This window comes from Orcinus orca, chromosome 3 (assembly GCF_937001465.1).
Source record: "Orcinus orca chromosome 3, mOrcOrc1.1, whole genome shotgun sequence".
In the NCBI taxonomy this organism is placed as follows: Eukaryota; Metazoa; Chordata; class Mammalia; order Artiodactyla; family Delphinidae; genus Orcinus; species Orcinus orca.
This window is the reverse complement of record NC_064561.1, coordinates 69,452,718-69,472,824: the sequence shown is the minus strand read 5'-3', so window position 1 is coordinate 69,472,824 and position 20,107 is coordinate 69,452,718. Positions and strand designations below refer to the sequence as shown.

Here is a 20,107-nt window from a genome sequence, read left to right as displayed (position 1 = left end):
CACTCCTTCCTTCTTCAAAAGACCTGAAACACAGGCATTTTCAGGGTATTTGGATAAGAGCACCCAGTCACTGGGAGAGCCAATCAGGAGCAGGGCTGCTGCCCTGCCCTGTCCTGGTCCAGGAGGAGTCGGGACTCCACTGCCAGGGACTGACAGCCTCCAGCTGGACCGGAGGGTCCAGGCCCTCCGGTACCTAGACCCAGGCCCCTGGGTACATGTGGGGTTGGAGGTCAGGCCTGTGCTCCTCACCTACCTTTCTGCCTCTTAGGTGGACAGTGCCATGTCCCTGATCCAAGCTGCTAAGAACTTGATGAACGCTGTGGTGCAGACAGTGAAGGCGTCCTATGTGGCCTCCACCAAATACCAGAAGTCTCAGGGGATGGCTTCCCTTAACCTCCCTGCTGTGTCGTGGAAGATGAAGGCGCCTGAGAAAAAGCCCTTGGTTAAGAGAGAGAAACAGGATGAGACACAGACCAAGATTAAGAGGGCATCTCAGAAGAAGCATGTGAACCCTGTGCAGGCCCTCAGCGAGTTCAAAGCCATGGACAGCATCTAAGGCTGTCCCCAGCCCTCAGGGCTTCTAAAGATCTGTCACTGTTCTTCACTCGTGTATTTGCTAAATAGAACACTGATGTTAGATTCCATAGGAAAATAGATTTCAGACCTGGCCAAGCTGGTGAATTTTGCAAAGACATACTTGTGTTTAAGTCAGTCAAAAGTACTTTTAGAAGTCAGGAGCGTATTTCTAGCTATATTTTTTTATAAGCGTAAAAATTCCATAACCAAAGAGAATCCCACATTAACTTCTTAGTAACACTGTTGACCAAGTTGAGATGCCTGTCCTCCTAGTGGTGGCAGCTCTAGGGTTTGAGAGAAGGGGGGGGTCTGACTCCACCCTGGTTCATGGAGAGGGCTTCCACCAGTTCGACTGGTATTAAATGACCAAAGATGACCCAGAGTAAGCAACCTGGGCATCTTAGGAGGCCCTGGAAAAAGGAACATTCCCAGAAAGGTCTTCAGAGGGACAAACAACACGAAACTGGGTCAAACATAAATGTATCATGAAGAAAACTGATTACTCTCTTTATGATGTGAGAATTTTAATGCATGGTTACAATAACTAATGTACTCTGCTGCAGGACATGAATAAAGTTGCTTTTTTCAGGCTAGAATGTTGTGATGCTGTAACCAGAACATGCTTTTTTCCCTTTCTTCAGCTTCAAATGCAATGCAAATTCATCATTGGGCTCACTTCTAATAATTGCAGTGTTTCCTGCCTTGGGCTTATGAGAGAAGCCTGACAAAATAGTGTTTGCTTAGGCAGTAATTTAGACTTACCTTATTTGTGATTACTATAGCTACAAGGTATAATTTTACTTTCTTATTTAAATTTTATGAATTTGAATGTTTTTTACACTAACTTTTCCCAATAAAGTCCAAAATGAAACCAAGTCTAAGGGGCCAGAGTCCTTTTCTTTGCCTTCCAGTGGAGTCTAGTTTTACATTAAACATCTCCTGGATTTGCCTGCAGCATCTGCAGTGCTCTGGGCCCTCCCGCTGTCCCTCGTTCCCTGGACGGTACTGCCCAGTGAGGAGACCATGCCTATGGCTCTAGGCTGAGGGCCGCACCTCCTTGCAGCTTCCGTGCCAGCCCAGCAGGGAAGGCCATGCCCACAATGGGAATTCACATGTCCGTGCTTCAAGGTGCAGGTCAGAACCTCGGAGGCATCCTTGACATTTCCCTGGATGTCACCCCCTCTCTGCTGAATCATCCCCATCAGTTTGCAACCATACCATGGTAACAGCTGCCTTAAAGATACCCAGCCTCCTCAACCCCATGTCCTTTCCTAGCCAACATCCCCACTTAAGCAAAACTCCCTAAAGAAATGTGTGTAGTCCTTGTCTCCTCTTCCTCACTTCCGTCCCTGCCATCCAGTCAGCTCTCTGCCCCACCATCCTATCACCATCCTCCATTCCATCTTACTGTCCTCACCCTATCAGCGGCCCAGGTGAACACGCCCTCCCTCCTGACAGCTCCTCCCCTGTCCTCCAGAGCACCTCGCCCTCGTTTCCTGTCTTCCTTACTGGGAGCTCCTTCTCCTCCTCTTCCTAGTTGTTCTAAGTTGCGCTGTCCCAGGGCTCAACCCCTGGGCCTCTTCTCTGTTTCTGCTGATTCCTGATCTTAGCCAGACTCCTGACTTTAAATACCATCCAAATGCCAACTTCTCCCAGAACTAGACTTTTATAACTGCGTGCTTCCTGAAGTCTCCACTTGAATGTCTCCGTAAGTATCTCAAACTGGACCTGTCCAGATTCTTCCCTTTGAAATACACGCTGGGTCCAACTATTTCTCACCAGTTCCGCTTGCCATCACCTGGTCTAAGCCCTCATCGCTGCATTAATTTCTATTAGTGTGTAACAAACTGGCCTAAAACTTAGCAGCTAACACAACAATTATCACCTCACAGTTGCTGAAGGTCAGGAATCCAGGGGCAGCTTAGTGGGTGGTTCTGACTCAGGGTCTCTTACGAGGCTGCAGTCTCTGGAGGCTTGTGAGCTGGAGGGTCCACTTCCAGGCTCTTTCACGTGGCAGGTGGGCAGAAGGCTTCGGTTTGTTCCAGGTGGGCCTTCCCATGGCAGCTGCCTCCCACCAGAGTGAATGATCTGAGAGAATGGCAACCAGATGGAAGCTACAGTGTTTTATAAAAACCTGATCTCAAAAGCAATACGTCATCCCTTCAGTATTCTACTGGTGACAGAGACCACCCCTGGTCCACGGTTGGAGGGCACATGCCAGGAGGTGGCTCCCATGTCTGTACGCAGACCATTGCAGTAGGCTACCCACCGCCAGGGTTCCCTGATGGTCCTGCTCCCACGGCAGTCACCGTAACCCCTATATACAAGTCAGAGCATGTCATTCTTTTAGCTCAAACCTTTCAGTGGCTTCCGCGTTCTAGAAGCCAGAGTCCTAAATGACGGGTATGGCCTCTTGTTGTCTCTGGCCTTTCCTCTCACCAATCTTTGTCATTTGCCCTTTATACTTGTGGTTCCACTTTCCCCAGAGACCCCTATTTCTTCTCAGGATCGCCTTCAGGTGTCTTGTCAAAAGTCCCCTTATCAGAAAGACCTCCCCTGATAAATCCTTACCCTGCCCTCCTTGTTCATAGCTTTGAACTATTTACGCATCCATTTGTTTCTACTGTAAGCTTCACAGGGACGGGAATCCTTAATTTTGTTATCACTGACTCTCGAAGGCTCAGGACACAGTAAATAGCCACCTGGGGATCCCTCGTGGGGCCAGGCCCACAGGCACCGGCCTCCCTTTACTCAACCATTCCTCCTGGCTGACTCAGAATCCATGCTGACGCTTGGAACATTTGCATGGCTTTTGTTGCCATCAGTTTGTCACACTCCGAAACTGTCTTCCGGGCTTCAGATGCCCATCTGTCCCCAGCTGCTTCACCCCATCCGCTGATGTCCTACAGCCCTGCACCCCAGTGCCAGGTTACCATCCAGTCTAACTCCCCACTCAGCCCATCTACTTCTTAGAGACTGAGCCCCACCCCTCGTCTGGACAGCCACCTCCCTCAGCCCCCAGCATCCTTTATCCATTCTCCACCTGGTGGCAAAGGAAGCTTCCAAAAGCTTCTCAAGAGTCGAGCCTCTGCATACAATCCTCTGGGGCCCCCCATGCCTGCCTCAAGAATGCCTGGCACTATGACCCTGCCCTCTACACCCACACTGCCCCCTGGAAGCGATTCCTGGGACACACCCGTGCTCTCCCTGTGAGCCCATCACTTGCATGTCCCAGTCATCACCTTTGCCATCCCAACCTTAATACCATTATTTACCTAAGAAGACTGACTTTTGTCGAACTTCGCCTCCCCTTAAGCAATATCTATGAAATCATGTTTGATGTGCTACATTTTTTCTAATACACGTTAAAATAATTTTAGTAAATGCTCATTCATGCATCACCTAAAATCATCCCTTGTATCAATACCACAATGGGAAACAGTGGCCCACAACCATTCCTGCTCATCAGGCCTTGGCTCGGCCCTCTTGGCCATGGCACGTGGTATCACGGCGCTAGCCCTCACAGGACTGTCCTGCATTCCTTGGGCAAACAGCGTTGGTCTTGGTCACCCCATTGCCCAGCAGAGGGCCTGGCACGTGCTTGACAAATAGCTGTTGAACCATTCGAGTGATTCATTGCTTTAAACCAATCTATCAGAAGACACTAGAAGGCAGAGAACAGGTCACTGAGGAGGCACCAGAGGCCTTGCCCAGAAATCCTGAGACCCTCCTCTGCCCTCCTCAGAGACCATGATCGGAAGCGGCGTGGCCTGGGCTGAGCTCAGGGGAGACTTACCTCACCATGTCCTTGGGGGGATTTGCTCCTGCCCCTTGGCTACCGCCAAGAGAACTGTCTCCCCTCAGCATCCTGAGGCTTCTTGCTTCTCAGCCAGGGCAGCGGTGACCCTCAGTATCATCTCCCTCCATGACACCTCCTCCGGTGAGGCCTGGCCAGCTCCCTGCCGGACGGCGCCTCATCAGCCTGGCATTCTGGGCCTGGCTGCCCCACACACCTGTTCTGGCCACGACCTGTGCACAGGGTGGGCAGAGCCCAGCTGCCCTCCCCCCTGCCCTGCAGCGCCTCCCACAGAGCCTAGGCAGACACTTCAAAGGCCCCACCTCCCCTCTGCAGCCTTAATCCTCACAGCTTCCGCTCTCCAGCCAGGCCAGGGTCACCACCCCATTGCAAGAAGAAAGGAGGAGCGGCCACATGCTGGGGACACCCGGGGCCCCCGTCAGGCCTTTACCCACATCCCCCCTCCGCCATTGCTTGTTTACAGCCTGTGAGGTGTTGCTGCTATTCTTGCCCCTCAAACTTCACAGTTGTGGGAACTGACTCAGGCACAGAGCCCAAGTTACACAGCTCACAAGCCGCCCAGCCCCTCCTCCCAGCCGCAAGATCCAGTCCCTCTAAAGCCCAGGTTCTGACCATCCCTCTGGAGCCCTAGACAGCAGCAAAGGGGCTGGTGCCCCCAGTCTTCCTCCCAGGAGGCTGACTCAAGGAGGCCGGCAGCACCCTCACGCTCCCACCACACCTGCCCCATCCCTGCACGGGTCCTCAGGACTCTGCCTGTCAGGATGCAGGAATTCTCCAGGCTCCTGGGTAAGGCCACCCCCTGACTAGTCACTGGATCCTGGCCCACTCAAGGATTTTACCCCTCAATTCTCCCCTCCATTTCCTGCCTCGCCAAGTTTTCCTTCCCCCCGGATCATTCTCATCAGCACACACAAAAAGTTCTGATAGCTCCCAGAGTTTAAAAAAAAAAAAGACAAAAAGCTTTTCTGAGTCCATGTCTCCCCTCCCCTTACACAGAGCTCCTCAGGTGAGTGTTCAGACCCCATCTCCACAGCCGGCCACCATTCTGCCTACACTGTCCAGCCCTTCTCTCAGCAGCACGTGCAGCCGGCAGCCACTCCCTCCTTCCCTGTCACACTTTCGCTAGATTTCCACCTCCACACCCTTCACTTACCCTGCTCCTGATATCCTTTACCAGCTCTTTCTCTTGATCTCTAATGTTGAGCTGGTCCAGGCCTCTGACCTTGGTCCTCTTCTCTTCCTTGTTTCCAGTGATTCCTAAGCAGTGGTTTGCTGGATAATGTGCAACAACCAGCTTTTCAGGGTGGGGTTGGGAGAGACTGCATATATAACCATACATTTCGTATACATTTTACTCCTATAAAGGAATTATAGCACACAATTCCCAAATAACAAAATATGCAATATTCTTTACTCTAAATTCCACTGAGGCTTTGATTTTTGCTGAACTCTTGCATCCATAGCCAACCTATGGTTGCAGCCAACAGTCTAGCTCTGACATGAATATTGGTTGATATTTTTGTTTACCTTAAGGAGTACGGAAGTAAAACAACAGAAATATATGTGTGAGAATTTTACTTGTTTGTCAGTGAGTGACCTCTTTGCTGAATCAGTACTAGTTGTCAAATACTGTAAGACAATTTCCTCAATTTTTTGTGCTATGTATAGATGACACACTTTAAGTTTAATTGGCATTAACGTTTTCGTCATCACTTTCTCAAGTCTAGACAATCAACAAAACAATAAATTAAGCCTTGGTCTGTAGCATTTCCCAACTTCTATGGTGTAAATACTCCCACCACATCAGATTTCCAGCTACCCACGCAGTGTCCTGACGGTGGAACTGGGAAGAGAAGCACAGAAGCGCAGGAAGAGAAGCGTTTCCACCACTAGATGCAATAGACGGAAGTAATCTCAGGAGCAGAGATAACAGTCAAACGTTAGGAAAGGATATGTTCTGAATATTTTTTACCTTAAAATTTTTCAGCTATAAATTTACACGGATTAAGATTCACTCTTTTTGGTTCACAATTCTGAGTTTTGACACATGCGTAGAGTTGTGTAACCACCACCACAACCAAGATACAAATCAGTTCCAATGCCCTCCCCAAGATTCCCCTGTGCTACCCCAATGTCGTGGAAATGTCCCCTAAGTCCTGACAAAACGCTTTCCCTATAGTTCTGTCTTTTCCAGACTGTCACATAAATAAAGCAAAAGGTTTGCAGCCTTTTGAGTCTGGCTTCTTTCAATCAGCAGCATGCATCTGAGACCCATGTGTTTGCTGTGGGCATCAGCAGTCCATTCCTTCCCACTGTGGAGCAGAAGCAGTGCATGGATTACCACATTGGTCCATCCATCCCCAGATGAGGAACATTTTAATTGTTTCTAGTTTTGTTTTGTTACAAATAAAGTTGATATAAATATTCATGTACAAGTTTTTGTATAAACAAAGATTTTTATTTATCTTGGGTAAATACCTAGGAGTGAGACTGGGATTCTGTATGATAAGAACATGCTGAACTTTATAAGAAACTACCAAACTGTTTTCCATAGTGGCCAGCGTTCTTGCTTTGTTCCCAATCTTAGAAAAAAAGAAGTCAGTCTTTGACTATTGAGTTTGAGGTCTGCTGTAGGTTTCTATGTGGTTTCCCTTCATCAGGTTAAGGAAGTTCCCTTCTGTTCCTAATTTGCTGAGAGTTTTTATTAGGAATGGATATTGAATTTTGTCAAATATTCTTTCTGCATCTATTGGGATGATCATGTGGCTTTTTCTTCTTTAGAAACACATCATCTGTGTTCCCACCATAACATATGAGCATTCCAGTTGCTCTGCATCCTCACCAGCATGTGGTATTGTCAGGCTGTGTTCAGGGTTTTTTTTTTAAGCCGCTTTAATAGGTGTCTATCCATGTCTCGTTGTGGTTTTAATGTGCATTTCCCTAACAACTAATGACACTGAGCGTCTTTTCATTTGCTTATCTGTCATTTGTATATCTACTTTGGTGAAATGTCTTTTCAAATCTTTATTTTTTTAAACTGAGTTGACTATTTTCTTGTTTTGAGGATTCTTTATATATTCTGGATATAAACCTTTGTCAGATATATAATTTGCAAGTATTTTCTCCCTGTTTTTGGCTTGTCTTTTTATTTTCTTAATTCCACAGATCAAGTTTCTAATTCTGATGTTGTTCAATTTATCAATTTTTAACTTTATGAATTGTGCTTCTGGTGTTGTAGCTAAGAACTCTGCCTAACACAAGGTCACAAAGATTTATTTCCTGTTTTCTTCTAAAAGTTTTATAATTTTTCATTTAGGTCTATGTTTGGTTTTGAGTTAAATTTTGTATAAGATGACAGGTATAGGTCAAGGTTCATTTCCTAAAACATGGCTGTCCAGTTGTTGCTACATCATTTATTGAAGATGAATCTTTCTCCACTGAAGTGTCTCTGCACTCTGTCAACTCAATTAACTATATTTGTGTGGGTCTATTTCTGAACTCTGTTGTGATTTATTGATTTATGTGTCTATTCTTTGACCAATGCCACACTGTCTTGATTACTATAGCTTTGTAGTAAGTCTTAGGACCAACTAGTATGAGTCCTCCAAATGTATTCCTCTTTTTTTAAAAGAAGTTTTAATTTTTAATTTTATTTTTGGCTGCATTGGGTCTTCATTGCTGTGCACAGGCTTTCTCTAGTTGTGGCGAGTGGGGGCTATTCTTTGTTGCAGTGTGTGGGCTTCTCCTTGCGGTGGCTTCTCTTGTTGTGGAGCACGGGCTCTAGGCATGCGGGCTTCAGTAGTTGTGGCACGTGGGCTCAGTAGTTGTGGCGTGCAGGCTCTAGAGCGCAGGCTCAGTAGTTGTGGCACATGAGCTTAGCTGCTCCGCGGCATGTGGGATCTTCCTGGACCAGGGCTTGAAGCCGTGTCCCCTGCATTGGCAGGCGTATTCTTATCTACTGCGCCAACAGGGAAGTCCTGTATTCCTCTTTTTCAAGGTTGTTTTAGCGATTCCAATTTCTTTGCATTTCTGTATATTCAAATCAGACTCTTGATATCTAAGAAATTCCTACTTGGGACTGCAATGAATCTATAGGTCAATTTAGGTGGTGGACTTGACAATATTAAGTCTTCCAACCCATGAACACAGTGTGTCTCTCTATTTAGATTTTTTAACTTTTTTTCATCAGTGTTTTGTAGTTTTCAGCATAAAAACCCTGCATATTACTTTGCTAGATTTATACATATTTCATTTGTTTCACTGCTATTGTAAATGTTTGTTTTTTAAATTCAATTCCCAGTTGTATATAGAAATACAGTTGATTTTTGTATGTTGACCTCAGGAGCCTGTTAAACGTATTGCTATTTCTAGGAGAGTTTTTTGTACATTCCATGGGATTTTTTTACACTGACAATTGTGTCATCTATGAATAGAGACAGTTTTATTTCTTCTTTTTCATTCAGTATGCCTTTTATTTCATTTTCTTGCCTTACCGCACTGCCCAGGATTTCCTGTACGATATTGAAAAGGAGAGGTGAGAGCCGGCATTCTTGCTTTGTTCCCAATCTTCGAAAAAAAGAAGTCAGTCTTTGACTATTAAGTTTGAGGTTTGCTGTAGGTTTTTATGTGGTTTCCCTTCATCAGGTTAAGGAAGTTCCCTTAGTTCCTGATTTGCTGAGAGTTTTTATTAAGAATGGATACTGAATTTTGTCAAATGTTCTTTCTGCATCTACTGGGATGATCATGTGGCTTTTTCTTCTTTAGTCTATTTATGTGGTGATTTGAGTTGAACTAGTCTTGTATTCCCAGGATAAACAGCCACTTGGTGATGATGTATCTTTTTATATACTGCTACATTCAATTTGCTAATATTCTGTCGAGGAGCTCGCACTGAAGATTTTACTAGGGACTGCGGAAAAATCTGAAGTACTTACCACAGCCTCCAAGATCTCCCCTCCCCAAGACCCCCAACCTCATCACTTATGAGGGATGCTGATCTGTAATTCTTTTTTTTTTTTGTCTTTGCAATTTATTTAACACAGATTCACTGTGGGAATTATAATAATATCACTAGCCAAGAGAATACAGGATGTCTCTTAATAAACCAATAAAGAAATTAAACATACTCAGAACAAATGATAGATTAATTACCCTATTGTACCAGGCAAGGTGAGATAAAAGGAATAAAGTCCAACTACACCTTAGTTAAGATGTACCTTTTCTATGAGTTTTAGCTTCTCCGGAGAGAAGGCTTTGCCAACCAAGATCTGACTTCCATCTGCCAGCATAAAAGTCCATCGCCGCTAGAGCACGTTGCTAGGGAACAGTGGTGCAGGTGCCCACGGGCAGGCTGATCTCCTCTGGCTGCTGTTCCAACCACCACCTAAGAAAGGTGTCGCCTTTACCAAGGCAAGAGGTATTAGCAAAGGGTAGCTTTTACCCGGACTGACAGTTGCTTCTCCTCATGTTCTTACCAATAAGCCCCCAGAAAGCCCCCTCAGCGGCTGGGCTAATAAGTGCTTTTCTTTTTTTTTTCTCTTTTACTTTTAATTTTATATTGGAGTATAGTTGATTAACAATGTTGTTAGTGTCAGGTGTACAGCAAAGTGATTCAGTTATACATATACATGTATCTATTCTTTTTCAAATTCTTTTACCATTTAAGTTGTTACATAATATTGAGCAGAGTTTCCTGTGCTAATACAGTAGGTCCTTGTTGGTTATCCATTTTAAATATAGCAGCATGTACAAGTCAATCCCAAACTCCCTAACTATCCCTCCCCGCCCAACCCTTCCCCCCCACCACCCCCAGTAACCATAAGTTCATTCTCTAAGTCTGTTAGTTTGTTTGGGTTTTGTAAATAAGTTCATTTGTATCATTTTTTTTTTAGATTCTGCATATAAGTGATATACAATATTCCTCTTTGTCTGACTTACGTCACTCAGTATGACAATCTCTAGGTCCATCGGTCCATCCATGTTGCTGCAAATAGCATTATTTTGTTCTTTTTTTAATGGCTGAGTAATATTCCATTGTATATATGTACCACATCTTCTTTATCCATTCCTCTGTCAATGGACATTTAGGTTGCTTCCATGTCTTGGCTACTGTAAACAGTGCTGCAATGAACACTGGGGTGCATGTATCCTTTCGGACCATGTTTTTCTCCAGATATACACCCAGGAGTGGGATTGCTGGATCATATGGTAGTTCTATTTTTAGTTTTTTAAGGAACCTCCATACTGTTCTCCACAGTGGTTGTATCAATTTACATTCCCATCAACAGTGTAGGAGGGTTCCCTTTCACCACACCCTCTCCAGCATTTATCATTTGTGGATTTTTAAAATATATACATTTATTTGGCTGTGCCGGGTCTTAGTTGTGGCACATGGGATCTTCATTGCAGCATGTGGGCTCTTAGTTGCAGCATGTAGTTCCCCTACCGGGGATTGAACCCGGGCCCCCTGCATTGGGAGTGTGAAGTCTTAACCACTGGACCATCAGCGAAGTCCCTGTTTGTGGGTTTTTTGATGACAGACATTCAGACAGGTGTGAGGTGATATCTCATTGTAGTTTTGATTTACATTTCTCTAATAATTACCAATGCTGAACATCTTTTCATGTGCCTCTTGGCCATCTGTGTGTCTTCTTTGGAGAAATGTCTATTTAGGTCCTCTGCCCATTTTTTGATTGGATTCTTTTTCAAAGAACCATCTTTTCATTTCACTGATTTTCTTTAGTTTTTCTGTCTTCAACTTTATTGGTTTCTGCTTTTATCTTTATTATTTTCTTTTCTTCTGCTTTCTTTGGGTTTAATTTGCTCTTTTACTAGTTTTTAAAAATTACCTTTGTTCTTTTAATATTTAATTTTAAGTATATACAATTTGATTTTTTTAAAGATTTTTTTGATGTGGACCATTTTTAAAGTCTTTATTGAATTTGTTACAGTATTGCCTCTGTTTTATGTTTTGGTTTTTCGGCCGCGAGGCATGTGGGAGTTTAGCTCCCCAACCAGGGATCGAACCCGCACCCCCTGCAATGGAAGGCAAAGTCTCAACCACTGGACTGCCAGGGAAGTCCCCAATTTGATTTTTTTTTTTTTTTTTTTTTTGCGGTACGCGGGCCTCTCACTGCTGTGGCCTCTCCCACTGCAGAGCACAGGCTCCGGACGCGCAGGCTCAGCGGCCACGGCTCACGGGCCCAGCCGCTCCGCGGCACGCAGGATCCTCCCGGACCGGGGCACAAACCCACGCCCCCTGCATCGGCAGGCGTACTCTCAACCACTGCGCCACCAGGGAAGCCCCCCAATTTGATTTTTAACAATGGCTGTGTTCCACAACCAGCTCACAATGTTTCTCATATCCACACGCCTCACACACTGCTATGAGCTGGCTCCATCACACACTGCTTCTGAGTTTCTCTCTTCACAGGTGGCCTCTTCCCTCAGCTCCAGACTCTCTCCAGCTGCCTATTCAGCATCCCCACTGGAATGTCCAATCAATATCTCAATACAAACATGTCAAAACAACACCCACCACAAGGCCCCAATCTTTTTTCCCCTACTCTTCTATCCTCCCACTTTGTAAACAGCATCTCCACACACCAGTTTGCTCAAGTCCCCGGGTAGGGCTTCATCCTTGACTCTTCTTTCCTCACACACCACATGTAGTCAGTCAGCAAGTCCTCTCAGCTTGACCTTTAAAACACATCTGGAGTCTGACCACTTCACACCACCTTCTCTATCGTCACCCTGGTTCACACCGTATCAGCTCTCACCTAGATTCTACATCACACCCCGCATGGGCCTCCTGCTTCGTTCCTGCCCATGTCATCTATTCTCACCACAGCAACATGAGTGATCCTGCTAAAATGTCAGTCACGTCGGGTCTCTCCTCTGCTCACAACTTTCCAATGGCTCCCATCGCAAAGAAGCTCAAGTCCTTACCAGAGCAGCCAGGATCTGCCCTCCCCATGTTGCTTACTATTCTCCCTTCCACTGACTCTTGCTTTTCTTCCAACACCCAGCCATGTTCCTGCCTCTGATATTCCCTTGGTCTACAAAGCACTTCCCCAGATCCCCACAGGGCTCACTGCCCCGCTTCCTTCTGTTCACACAGCACCTCCTCAGAGAGGCCTTCCCTGACACTCTTTAACCCCATTTCAGGCTTTATTTTTCTTCATAGCTTTCAGCACTCACTGTCGGACATCATATTACATACTTATTAGTCAGGGTCTACCCCACACACACCTCTACTGTTCCACTTACCACTTCATGCCCTAGAACAGCACCTGGGTCCTAGTAGTCCTAAATCAGATTTGTTTGTGAATGAAGGACTGAATAAATGAATTGAGCAGCAGTCAGGAGAATGCTTAAAACTCACCCCTTGCTCCCTGCTGTATCGGGACGAGGGTGCACTCCCTGGCAAGGCTGGTAGGCTGCTGGAGAATATGGTCCCCTTGACTTCTGTGGCTCCACCTTGGCCACCTGACCCTTCACCCCTGGCACTTCCTCCACCTATGGTGAACTTCTGGGTTCCTCAAAGAGACCACTCTCTCTCAACCTCAGGCCTTCTTCTATCTTCAGGCTGGAAACCCTTTCCCCACTCCACTTGGCTTGCTCTTCAAATGTCCTTCAGGCTACAGCTTGGCTACCACTGGCTCTGGGAGGCCTTCCTTGACCTCTTCAACTAGGTGAGGGGTCTCCTCAGCTCCAACTGACCAAGGCTTCCCCTACCACAGTATATGTCACGCTCAACTGCTTCCCCACCGGACTGTGAGCTCCCTGGTGGCAGGGCCTGTGATTTACTAATCTCAGGCCAGGGGGGCCCAACACAGAGTAAGTGCTCAACAAATACAATTTGAATGAAAGAATGAATGAACAAGTGGATTAATAAAGACCAAGCCTGCTGAGGGATGGGGAGAGGACCTAGGCCCCCCACCCTACTCCCCACCCCTGTCAGCCTCCTGCACAGAGGGCCTGGTTCAGCCCAGCTGAGGAGCAGGGAACCAGCAATCATCCAGGGACTACAGGGTGTCAGCCAGTCAGAGCTCTCAGTCCAGTCCTTTCCAGAAGGCCAAGAGCCTTGGGGCCCCACCACGTGACAGGGGTGGGAGAAGAAATAAACGGCTTCCAGGCCCTGGCAGGAAGCTGAATCACCCCAAGTCTGGTCACTATGCCCGCCCGCCATTACCACTTTCTGCCTAACTTCAAGCCCAGGTCACACTCCCTGGGCACTGTTCCCAGGATGGCACCCAAAGGGAAGGCAGAAAAGGGCTCCTCCTAGACCTGCAGACAACCATCACTGATGAACTGGGTGGCAGAACCAGAATCCACACCCATGCAGCCTGAGCCTGAGCCCTGGGTCACACTGCTGCCTGTGTCTCTGGAAGGTCTGCTTCAGGGTCCAGGACCAAGAAGTCAGAGGCCCATGATGAACCCAGATGAGGCCACTGAGAAGACAGACTGCAGACCAAGCTTCACCCGCCCTGATGCCTTGTCTGTGTGTATGTGAAGTGGAGAAGAAGGGAGAAATGGTCCCATCACCCGGCTGTGGCAGCCTGGCACTGGTCTGGCTCCCCTCTCTCACCTCCCATATGCTCTTTTCTCGGCCCCAGGGTCCCCTCTCCCCAAGAGTTCATGGCCCAAAATCTCCTTTCTGCTTTACAGGTATGCTATTTTATGCAGCATACCTGAGGGCAGAAGAGATACCGGGGTCCTCAATTAGGCCTCTACTAGTGTCACTCCTTCCGTGGGAACCCCTTCCCATATCCCAGATCAGACCCTGGTGGTTACAGAAGCTTCAGTGGCTCTGGGGATCCTCAGTCCTAGCCTGATACTACCACAGGGGCCTCACAAGCCCTCCTTCCACAGCTCCCCACATTTCTGTCAGCCCTCATCCCAATAGTGCACCTGCTCCTACAGCCTCAGTGCTCACCTCTGCCAGGACCGAGACTCAGACCAGACTTATTCCCAAGTCCAAGCTCCCCCCTCTCCATGTGCCAGGGCAGCCCCATTCCCCTATGTCTCACCTTCCCCCTCTCTCAAATCCACCTGAGAGTCTCCTGACACCCTCTTTAAAGTGACTCTTGACCTTGGCCTTAGCCAGGTCCCAACACTTCCTTTCTGTACCCTGCCCTGCTCTGCCATCTCTCCTGGCCCTCCCACCACGGCCTGTCAAATTAAAATGATACTCTTCTGAGCCAAACATTTAAGTTTTCCACAGCATGGTCAGCCCAGCAAACTCCAGCTCTGCCACTCACAACCTGTGTGATCTCAGGCAGATCATTTAGCCTCTCTGGCCATGATTTCCTCATATGTAAAATGTACTTCGAAGGCTACTGAGAGGTTTTAAAGGCAGTGAGTCAGTAGGTATCCAACACTTGATAGACTTTGGGTCTGATCCCCACAACGGCTGAGCCCTGAGGCATCCTACCCTGGCTCAACAGACTCCTGCTTTCCTCCCACCCTCCTGGGAGAGCTCTCTGCAGCCAGCAGCACTCCCAGGCTTCCTGTGTGTTGTGGCATGAGGTGGGCAGGGGAGGGTCTGAGGCCGAGCAAAGAGACTGCAGGGAAGGAAGCCACCAACTTGCCCCAGGTTTCTCTGGGCCTCAGTTTCTCCTCAGCTCAGTGAAGCTGAGATTTCTACATGCAAGGCCAGGACGGGGAGACTTCTACATGGAGGCTGGGAGGGGCTGCCAGAGCAGCAGGAGTGAGCCTCTGGTGCATTGGGAAAGGCAGAAAAACAAACGCACCAGAATCCAAATCAGGAAAGCCCAGAGCAGGGGTTGCCATGGCAACCTGCGGCAGGCTCCCAGCTTCTCTGGGGTGGGAGCAGCGACTTGTCAGGCTCGGCTGCCCCTGCCTCCAAGGCCGCCTCCTCCAGCTCAGTGCAGATCACCACGGACACAGAAGAGGGGCAAGGGCACAGAGAAGCACCTCTGCCCTGTAAGGTGGGCCTGGCAGGCCTGGGCTCCCACTACCAGCTTTATCGAGATTACTCCTCTCCCAGAGTTAGGCCTACACCCAAAGGCCTCCAGAGGGCACGGAGCCACCGCAGTCCCACCACCCAGGCCCCAGCACCAAAAGCTCCAGCCTCGCCCATCAGCTGCCTGGACTGACACGGCATCCCTGCGTGTGGAGATGCCCTCAGGCTTCTGCCAGTGCCAGTGGCCTTGAAACTAATATGTAGGCACAGGATGAAGGGGGCAGTGAGATGATTACCCAGACCTCCCGACATAGCTGGGTGAGGAGGTGGCAAGCACGAGTGCCAGGCACTGGTGTAGTGCTTTATGTATGTTTTCTCTCATTTAATAGCATTCCCCTTTGACAGATGAGGAAACAGCCTCAGGGAAGTTAAATGACTTCCCAAAGTCACAGAGCCACTCACTGGCTGGTAAAGAGCTGGGTCCCAACTGGGGTTTTCCAACTCCTGGGCCCAGACCCTTCCCATGGGGCCTGTTACTGGATGCCCTGGACTGACCACCCAGCACGTCACCAGGGGACCTCAGGGCGCTATCACCCAAAGACCACCAAAGCACTGTGCCCAGTCTGCACAGACACACAGTAAACAGACAGACAATGGCCTTCATGCTTCCATTTAATGGCCAGGCCAGCACTGCCCAGATGATGCCCAGGCCCCAGTGGGGAAGTCCTCCCTCCTAGCTGGTATCCCCTGAAGAGCCCACCCCAGCCGGTGCCCCTCAGCCTCACTAGCAGCATCCCGGTCTAGTCCCAGTGGCAGGGGCAGCCTCATCTTAGCTCCTTCAGCAAGCTGTTGATAGAGCCCAGGAGTTCCCAGAAGTAGCCCTCATCCTCGCCATCCTGGAGCTCCAGGGCAGCCAGTGCCTGGTACTCAGCCTGGAGGATGACCAGCGTCCTGTTGAGCTGCGGGTCCTGACGGTAGCGGTCCCGACAGGTGGCCAGGAGGGCACCCAGCGTTTGTAGCACCTTTTCGCGGGCATCGTGCTCTGGCAGTGCCAGGAGGTGGGCAGTGATCTCGCACCAGCCCTGTTCCTGAAGGCCTGGCAGGAGGTGCACCTGGCGGTACTGCTGCAGCTTCTCTGGGGACGTCTCCCGCATCAGCTCGGCCTCCTCCTCAGCAAACATCTGCCATCCACACGGCCAGGGGCCAGGGTGTGGGAAGGGGAGAGAACACACAGAGAGCAGTCAGCCCTGCCTTTTAGACTCGAAGGCACATGGCTGACCCAAGAGTCTGCACCCTCTTCCTCCTTCCCCTTGGGCCTCAAAGGCCCTTCATGGGAGAAGGCCAACTGGACTCATAGCTTCACACATGCTCTCCAGCCCATCCATATGTCCACCCATCTGTCCATCCATCCACTCATCAAAAACAACTGTGTAATGTGCCAGGTGCTGGAGAAACCAAGATGGAGACATGGACCCTGCCCTCAAGGAGCTCAGGATCTATCAGGAGATTAAAAATTAACTGAATAAGTCCTAAATATCATGATACATTTCATCCAGCAGGGTGGTGTGGAGGCAGACAGTCTGGATTCAAATTCCTGCTCCACCACTGACAGCTGAATGACGGAATGACCTTGGGCTAGCACTTTGCCTCCCTAAGACCCAATGCCATCATCTCTGATGTGGAGGAGAGGACGTAACCCCTTCAGGACTGTTGGGAGAACTCAGTGGGACAGTGACCATGCAGCCAGTGCCCAGCACAGAGAGCACACCCACAATGTGAGCTTCGCCATCAACAAACGTTAGCTGTACCAGCAGCAGCATCACATCACCATCACCACAACTACAGATCCACTCCCTCACAGGAGTTAGGGCACGGGCGACAGAGGAGGCTGGCCAGTCCCTGAGCCTTGAGGGGCTTGTGGGAGTTGACCAAGGGGATAAGGGTGTAGAGTCCACAGACACAGGAGGGTTGCAACAATAGGCCTGGGCCCACCTCATGTTTGAAGACCAGCAGGCTGTTATGGTCGATGGGGCACGAGGGCCAGGCTGGGGCCCAGAATGCTCGGAGCCCTGGGAGTCCCTGGCCATTATGCTGAGGGCCTCGGGAGTTGAGGAAAGTTTGGGCAGGAAGTCACATGCATGGCCTGTGTCTGGTAAGTGCAGAAACCCAGCCCCATCAGAATATGGTGGGAACCGATCCTGCCAGGTTGCCAGAGGGAACACCTGAAACCCGACAAGTTACCAACTTATTTCACAATGCAGAGTACTAATCACTATACGGTCACGGCAAGCCACCAGGAGTCTACCAACTTATTTCAAATGTCAGAGGAAGGCTATGCAGAGATGAAGGGTCGGCAATGGGTAGAGATGTCCCATACTGGTTGTACTAAATGTACTTGCAAGAAGAAAGAAGAAATCACTGCCCTAACTCCAGGGGAGGATGAGGCATGCAGATGACAGGGAAGGCAAGAGGGAAGCCCAGAAAAAGATCAGGGGCCACAGTGGAGAACCTGATGGCTGTGGCGCTTGTTGGAGCTGGCAGAGGAAGCAGGGGAGGAGGGGGGTCAGCATCCTGGGACAGAAAAGGCTGAGAGGGATGGAGAAGTCCTTTCCTACTCCCAAGTCCTGCCAGCTCCACCTCCAAACACATCCCAGTCCTCCCAGCTCTCTGCCCCATGGGCGCTGCTCCTCACTGCACTTTTGCAGTCTCCTGCCTCCCGCTCCCAGCCTGCATCCTCCAGTCCTCTGACAGCAGACAATGACACAGCCCCAAACCCTTCACAACTTGGCATTTCTGATGATAAAGACTGACTCCCTTCACTGGGACTTGGAGGCTCTTCAGGATCTGGCCCTGCCTGCACTTGGGCTCCTCCCCACACATGCCCTCACTCTGGCACCCGTCACACCAACTCTCCCCCAGGATCTATGTACGTGCAGCTCCCACTTCCAGGCACCCTCTCACCCAACACTGACTCCACAGTCAACTTGACTCACCCCTCATTTCTCACTCAGCACCTCCTTTGACTCCCCAGAAGAGGTTAGGGCCCTGATCATAAGCCTCCAGGGCCTACATGCTCGAGGAGATTCTCTGATAAATGTCTGCCTGAAAGCACCAGGAGGGCAGGGATCATGGGGCTGGCACAGCACTGGCAGGGCAGATACCCAGTCAACACCTGTGGAAGGAACCAGCGGGCAGGTCACCCCTGCGGCCCTTCAGCTCCAAGAAGGCACGAGAGGACGTGGGCTCATGACCACAGGAGGACATCCCAGCTCTGCAGGAGCCCAGATGTCAGGGCATAGTTTCTTAGTGGAGGGCCCACCAAGAGCCAAGGGACAGAAGAAGAAATGCCTGGGGTCTGGCAGACCACAGAAGGGGTAAGCCGGTGAGCCAAGGACCCTAACAATCTGAGAGGTGGTCCCACTCTCTCATGGGAATTCTGCCTTCAGCTGCTACCTCCCGACACCAAAGATGCCCTCAAGGTGCATGGCACCCCCCGGTTGGCAACCTGTCACACCTCTACCTTCAGGCAGCTCTGGACCCATCCCCAGATGGGTTTGGCTAGTTTGACTAGCTCTTTATTCTCTCTGAGAAACCATAAGAACAAGAAGCCCTGACTGCCTCAAGTGTAAAGTATGGCTGCCATCTGTTCTAACACTCTCTGGCTGAAACTCCTCCACGGTCCTCCACCTGCAGGAGCATGGCTGTCTCCATACTGTTTGCAGAGAGACACCACTCCCTCCCTGATCTTCACAGCACCCCAAAGCCTCAAAGGTCGGCTCCGGGGCCAGCTGACTCAGGGGCCTGCCTCTCACCAGGGCAGCCTTGGTGAGACTGCCAGTGGTAGCTCTCCAGGGATGAAGCAAAGTGACGGTGCCCGCTACGCCAGGGCTGGGGGCAGCAAAGAGACACCCAAGTCACAAGGGCAAAGTGATAGGTTTCTCCCGGGAAATGCCAAGCCTGTGTACATGTCCTTCCCCTGGCTTGCTGGCCCACTCCCAGGATGTCAGCTGTGCCCTGGCCTTATTAATTGGACGTGAGGACCACATGGCTGCCTGCTGTTCTGAGAAACAGGGTTTCTGCAGCTTAGAGGGGTGGAGGAAGAGAAAGGGGGAGAGGGGGAGAGAGAGAGGGAGAGGCTGAAAGACAAGACAGGACAAGAGAGACAGAGTGAGTGAGTGCACACACACAAAAGCCAACAGGTGGAGAGAAAAGCAGCAACAGACAACCCTGATCCTTGGCCTGAGGCCTGGCGGGAGGGGTGCGCAGGGGAGGGCCAGGGAGGAAGGGCTGGGCCCCTCTTCCTCCAACATTCAGAAGTGGTTTCCAGCGGCTGCCCAGCCCTGCTCCACTAATCCGCAGTTGGCTGTAGGGAGAGTGTGGCCCCAGAGAGGCAGCTGAGAAAACCCTGCCAATGCTCTGCAGCAGCTGAATTAAGAATCAGCCCTGGCTGGTTTTACCCTCTCCTTAATTAAGACACTTCTCAGGCTCAAAAACACCAAAGTGGGCTGGGGACCAAGTCTCCTCCCAGATGGCAAGCCCGTGGGTCCCTGGGTCCTTCAGTGGCAGCCAGTCTGAGCCCCTGCCCAGAGCCAAAGCTCCCAGAGGAGGCACCTCCAGGTTTCTAGAATCTTAAGATTCAGCATCATTCCAGCCCCTGGCTCCTCAGTCTCCTGGCTGCTGTGATGGCTCCCAGACACAGCTGCTCCTGGTCACCCGCACCCTAGGTTTCAGCCAAATGACCTTTTATTCCATGAAGGGCTGATCCTGGCTGTTTCTGGCTTCTGGTC

The 20,107-nt window shown here is 49.6% G+C and overlaps 2 protein-coding genes across 7 annotated transcripts in view; one reads left to right on the top strand and one right to left on the bottom strand.

Annotated features, from left to right (window-relative positions):
• The window catches only part of CTNNA1 (catenin alpha 1), a 177,855-nt gene extending 176,404 nt beyond the window's left edge, over nucleotides 1-1,451 (top strand). The window contains exon 18 of the mRNA XM_004282059.4: nucleotides 269-1,451. Coding sequence (XP_004282107.1) covers nucleotides 269-556 — 288 coding nt within the window. The 3' untranslated portion in view covers nucleotides 557-1,451. The remainder of the gene's footprint in view (nucleotides 1-268) is intronic.
• Nucleotides 1,452-15,974: 14,523 nt separating this feature from the next.
• Nucleotides 15,975-20,107, bottom strand: part of SIL1 (SIL1 nucleotide exchange factor) — a 305,088-nt gene continuing 300,955 nt past the window's right edge. For all 6 annotated transcript variants that reach the window (XM_049708080.1, XM_049708077.1, XM_049708079.1 and 3 more), the window contains one exon: nucleotides 15,975-16,501. In XM_049708080.1, the coding sequence (XP_049564037.1) occupies nucleotides 16,145-16,501 (357 nt within the window). In that variant the 3' untranslated portion in view covers nucleotides 15,975-16,144. The remainder of the gene's footprint in view (nucleotides 16,502-20,107) is intronic.